The sequence below is a fragment of the Pleurodeles waltl genome, chromosome 4_1 (assembly GCF_031143425.1).
Source record: "Pleurodeles waltl isolate 20211129_DDA chromosome 4_1, aPleWal1.hap1.20221129, whole genome shotgun sequence".
Taxonomy (NCBI): domain Eukaryota; kingdom Metazoa; phylum Chordata; class Amphibia; order Caudata; family Salamandridae; genus Pleurodeles; species Pleurodeles waltl.
In genome coordinates, this window is record NC_090442.1 from 569,659,866 (window position 1) to 569,665,994 (window position 6,129).

The window sequence follows — 6,129 nt, forward strand, 5'->3', positions numbered from 1 at the left end:
GAGCAAAGGCTGCTGGAGGGGTCATGGTGTACCATCGAGGTACAAACAGCCCTCGAGAAAGGGTACCACCTCGGAAAAATACTGGAAATTTGGCACTTTCCACACACTACAACTCTTCTCTTTTCTGAGTACATCCACTTGTTTCTCAGAGACAAACAGGAAGCATCATGGTATCCCGACTGGTACGTAGTTGAACCCTCAAAGCAAAAGTACATCGCTGATTACCATGCTCACAAGGGTATTATGCTGAGACCTGAGTTCATTAAGGTTAACCCCGCCAAAACGTCAGTTAGCTATGCCCTGTCTCAATTCCTTGTGGGGAAAATTTGCACGGCATACCAATGTGTCAAATACATCCATCGTCACAGATCCAGACGATCTTTCTAAGTATCTATTTGCCCCATCTTACGTAGTGTCCAGTTGTGAATTTGTAGACGATGAGACGGCTATTCTATGCTGGAAATACACCAATGACTACCCCACAACATATAAAAATATAAACATCTTCATAGCGTGCTTCACAACCACTCACGCTCATCTAGAGCTGTTGAATAAGCTTCAGGATCGTTGTTTGTACCACGACACTCATTCTGTTATTTTTGTGAGTAAAGAAGGTGATGAAGATCCTCCACTGGGTGATTATCTAGGGATTTGACCAGCGAGCTCGAAAAGGATGAGTACATACTCGAATACACTTCCTCTGGATCCAAGACCTATAGTTACAAAACCTCTAACAACAGGGTTTGCATGAAAGTCAAAGGTACCACTTTAAACGTTAGCAATATGGTTAAAATACATTTTGACAGTCTGAAGGGTCAGGTGCATGAGTACTACGCATTGAATGATCACGAAAATAGCAAAGCAATAGTCGTAAACCATACTAGCATTGTCAGGTCCAAAAAAAGGTGGGAAAAGTCCAACACAGCTGTTGTATAAAACACTGCGCGTAGTGTTTGATAAACGGGTCCTCACCGAGGACTACAAAACACTGCTGTACGGTTATTAAAAGACATTAAAGTGGTGAACCCCAACCAATATGGTCACCAGGCTGCAACACCCATCCTCAAATAGCAGTAAAAGTTATTTTATAAAGAAACTGTTAGAAAACGTTCACGGTGTTTTATCTCAGACCCCTAACAACATTGTATGGCTTTATTCTTGCTGGCAAGAGCTTTACACAGAACTCTCTCTAAAGTTCCCACACATCCGATTTATAGAAGGTATCCCCAGTAATCTCAACAACAACAACTTGTTATCTAAACACCTTGTAAACATGGTTGTTGTGGATAATCTCATGCGCGAAGTCGGGGACCACCCTGAGATCGAGAGGGCTTTTACTCAATATTCACATCATAATAGTCAGAGCATATGCTACATCGTGCAGAACTTGTTTTACAATGGTAAAAGCAGTTGTTCTATAACCCTCAACGCCTCATACTTGGTCTTATTTAAAACCCTCAGCGAAAAGCTTCAGATATCAATTATAGATAAACGGATGTACCCTGGAAACACACAGTTTTTCATGGTAGCATTTAATGCGCCACAGCAAAACCCCATGGCTACTTACTGGTAGATTTGAAACTCAGTAATCTAGAATCTATAGACTACGCTCCGGTATTTTCCCCCCTGACCTCCCAGTCGCTTACTTGCCTAAAACAGTCCCCAAAGCCTATACAAAGACCCATTAAGAAGACTTTTATAACATTTACACTCTAAACCTTGTAATATTAGGTCACCACCATGTCTGCGCAGCTACGGCGCAATTTAGACCACCTAGAAATGCTGGTCACAGCCAGCCTCCTGAAAAGAAAGGCTATCCTGTGCGCTGCTTCGGATGATTTAGTGGGGCCATCGCAGGAATAGCCCTAAACACCTTAAAAGGTAATGTCCCAATATCAACGAGCCAGCTCTGCGTGCTGAAGAAGCGTCACATTATTAAAAAGCTCAACAATAAAAGGGCATCGGTCCTTTCTAAAAGGAAACTGGTCAAACAGTCTGGAAATTTTCTAGGGGCGCTGCTGGATATAGCTATACCCCTAATAATAGGTCTCCTGTCGAGGACATGATGGAGCACTCCCAAAAATTGTACCTTGTGTCCCACAACCAGCTGGAACAGTTGGGCCCTTCTACCGCTGTTGTCTGGGACATATGCAGAAATGAGACGCAGCGTCTCCATGCTGAGATCAAAGCCATTTTGATCTGAACCAATTTAAAACCACACAACAAAGTGAGGCTTTACTCAAAAGTTTTAACAGTATTACAAACAATTAGCAACTGAAAAAAAATAATTGACTCTGTATACCCCCGCCACGGCACAGCCAGCAGCAGACCCCGTAGCCCCTCAAGTCCCAGGCCCCCCGGTTCCCGCAGATGCTGTTGTCGAAGACCTTTTAAGAAATATAAGCCAGAGGTATAGAGGGGCGGTGCAGATGCTGCTTGGTAAAATGACTGCGACTAAAGATCTGACCTCTTGGAACGACCGGGGTGAATTTGTTTACAAGGGACAACCAGTTGCTGGATCACACATGTATGATCTGTTCAGAGGTCTCACGTATAGTAAAACCCAAGCAACACAAGACGTTCCTAGAAGATGGGAGCAGTTCCTATGCGCCGCCACGGAACTCAACATGCCCTCCACGATCGTTGGTAACGCCGACCACAGGCAAATGCTCGAAAGTTTGAGAGATCCGACCCCTGGTGTTTTTACCATGAGTCCCACTGTGCCGACGTTGCCTTTCTTTCCTCAGCTAACACCGTCTAGGAGCAGCAACACTTTGCATATGGAGCCTAAAAAGAGACTGTTCAAAATGAATACATGGTTACCGCTCTAATGTAATTATGAAATTTGAACCGTTGTACAGTTTTGTTAAAAAGGTTCACGTCTCAAAAGATTTATACTTCATTTATTTCTTTACCCGTGTACATGTTTGTGCTGAAAACTGTTAACACTTTTAACTTTTCAACAGTCATCAGTCATCTTTTTAAAATGGTTTTAAAAAATATGTGGTGGGTGAATAAAAATGCATAGTCTGAATTTGTGTTTAAAATGTATTTTTTATTGTGGCAGCCATCAGTACATATAGAGGCTTTACAAGGCCTTACACTTTTGACAAACACCATATTCTGTTTTAACAATGCTCAACATGGGCCTAGTATTTTCATTCACATATTTCATAACAATACCATCGTTGTTTACTAGATCGGTGGAAGACAGATAAAACAAAATTCTAAACGTCATACCCGCAGACATTTTACTAAGGAACACTTACATACAATGTTTCCCACATGTGATGGCTAGAGAATCCTGTACACACCACTTGTTATACTCAACCGCAGGCAATGCTTTTTTTACGTATTTGAATATCGGTTTTGTATAAATCTTATGCTTGGGGAACTCTGCTAAACTTTCAAGCACTATAACCTTGTCTACATCCAGAAACATGGCTGCCCAATGTGTACCACCCTTGTAATGCTGGTCAGTGTTAAAGACTGTTAAAGACTAGGGTGCAGGGTCTTTCTGGGTCTATCTTTTCGGGTAGCCCGTCGCTAGAAAATACACCTAAAAAGTATTTCTTAGCGTATTTATGCCTGCTTAAGAAGTCACGTATCTCCACAGTGTCCATTTTACAATCTTTTAATGGCTGTCGGGCATGATTGACCTGGATAACGCTGTCGAATACCGAGAACACAACCATATTCACGTTGGTAGCCAGTGCCTGTGTAAACCGTATTTCAGCTTTTAGATTTCTGTTTTTGATCAAGTTGTAGTGGTCACCATCTTCCAGGTCAGGAGTCAGGTCGCACGTAAACAACGTGTAGTTGGTCTCATACCCCTCTCTTAAAATAACGACTACTGAGTCCCACAGACGTTTCCCGGCTATCAAGACCAGACCAAGATATTCCCTGACAAAACTGGATGTTCCAAAACTTGGAGTGAAAGGTTTTTCAGGGACAACAGCTCCCTCGTGGACCAAAGCGGCGTAGTTGATGTTGTAGTGTTTGATGTTGAAAGGGTTAGAGGTATAGCGCTCACTTAAAGCTGTATTGTCCACAAACCTTATGATGATGAGTTTTGGTAGTTGCCCTAGAAATAGATTCTGATGCTGCGTTACTCTAGTACCGGCTGGGATGCTGAATATCTTCAGAGCCACTCTTTCAATTACGTACTTGGTGTTCGATAGTTGTAAAGCTTCAGCTTGGGCCAGTCTGACGCTGGGTGACACTTTCACTCTCTTTACAAACAAGCTCACGGACAATATAACCTGTTTATACGGCTCCCCATCGCCGCTGATGAGACAGAATGCGACCTTGTTGAGGTTGAGTTTGATCTTAAGATCTATACCATTGACTAGAAGCTTATCTTGGAAGAAAAGGTCTGAATGCATGCACCTCAGGAGGTGAAACTGCCTACTGCCGGCGGCGAAGCTGGCTCTTTTTTTAAAACCATTGTTGCCACAGTCCAGCGCTGTGTCATCAAATTGCGTTTCAGTATCTTTGTAGAAAAGTCCTGCTGAAAGCTGTGTGTCCAGGGCTTCACGACTGTAACTTAGAATACTCTCTATGTAGGCCTTGTAGGCGTACATGTTATCACTCTGCGTGACGAGTCAGTCGCTCAGGTTAATGTCCACCTGATTAAACATGGTTGCAAGGGGTAGGCGATCAGTGCTTTTTAGCATCAGCCTCGATGTTGGTGCTGTTCGCTTTGGTTATTTTGCAGACAAGGTGTAGCAGAGTGTTGTTGAGATCCAAATACATATCCGTGGGCCCCAACACATAAAACTCTATCAGCGCCAGAGGCGTCAGAGCTGCTAGAGGCGATACTTCCATGAAAAAACTGTCTCGATGCTGGTCTGTGTGGGTTTAAGAGAAAACAAATCTAGCTCAGATTTGGCACATCCACACGAGGCGCAGTGTACGAAGGCCATGAGAGCAGATTAAAAAAATATTCACACAAGAGCGTGGTTTCTTCTTCGTGGAAGATCTCCTTCGTCTTACGACTCTTCTTTTGTGTGGGCCTTTTGAAGAAGTCCTCAGTTTTTTATAGGGCATTGGAAGGCGCTATGCCTCGAAGCCCTGTGCCTCCTTTTTTTAACACCCGCACATGCCTTGTACAACAAGCCAGTTTGTTCATGTGCTCGGTGACAGCCGATATTACAGAGCCCACAACGTCATGGGCTATGTTCGTAGCAGCCGCTTTAACGTTAGGTTTTACAAGTTCGTATCCTCTTCTCGAAAATGGCAGGCTCTTCTAAAAGAAACTGTGAAAGAAGCCCCACAATCCGGCCCGTATATAACTGGGACACCTTGAACGTAGGGCGGCGGTCCTCTTTAACTGGCCTGAACTCTATAATAGTCCCTGTACATAGAAGGATCCCTGTATGTTTTCATAATGACCATCACTATTGCCTAATAGTCACCGTCGCGGCGCAGCCTTAAATGAAGCTTAACAATAACTTTCCCGTATTTAAAGGCCACCGGATCTGACTAATCATCGTAGATCATGATGGTTATAGTGTCAAAATGGTTTTTGGAAATTGCCATGTAGTCAGGTTTGTGATGTTGTATGTTAACCATCGTGTTAATTTTGCCCTTCACCGGGATCCATCCAAACAACGGCGAATAACTATCACCTGTCCTTTGAGGTTCTACGATGTCGCTATACACGTATAGTGTATAAAGTCCGCCGTTAATATCGGGGCACTCTAGGGTCTGGATCCACCTGTCTTTTCACACGTTGTACAGTCCCTAAAACCCTTAGTAATTTACCGTTACAGGTAAGCCTGGTATTGAGCGCGGGGGCTTTAAGAAACACTTTTCTTCTAACGTTATCCGACACCAGATGTATATTCACATACTCTTCAATGCTGGCTATGGCTTTTTTTATGGCATCGGCCACCGCAGCTACAGTGGTGTAATACCTGTGTGGGAAACTCACCAGGAAGCTCAAGAAGTCCTGAGAGCACTTTATATGAAATGTAGCCTCGTGCTTTGTAAATGTATTCCATGTTCTAGGGTACTGTATCTCCGTTAGGGCCACCTCCCAGGACCCTTTCAGGTCCACCAGTTTAGCCAGTTTCACCGTATAAGTAGAAATCTGATTGTCGGGGATCATGGCCTTCTAGGCGTTGG

The 6,129-nt window shown here is 43.5% G+C and overlaps 1 protein-coding gene across 1 annotated transcript; it reads right to left on the reverse strand.

Annotated features, from left to right (window-relative positions):
* Window positions 1–3,482: 3,482 nt before the first annotated feature.
* Window positions 3,483–4,583, reverse strand: LOC138287172 (uncharacterized protein F54H12.2-like). Its single transcript, XM_069227532.1, has one exon. The coding sequence runs from the start codon at window positions 4,581–4,583 to the stop codon at window positions 3,483–3,485; it is 1,101 nt and encodes a 366-aa protein (XP_069083633.1).
* Window positions 4,584–6,129: the final 1,546 nt, after the last annotated feature.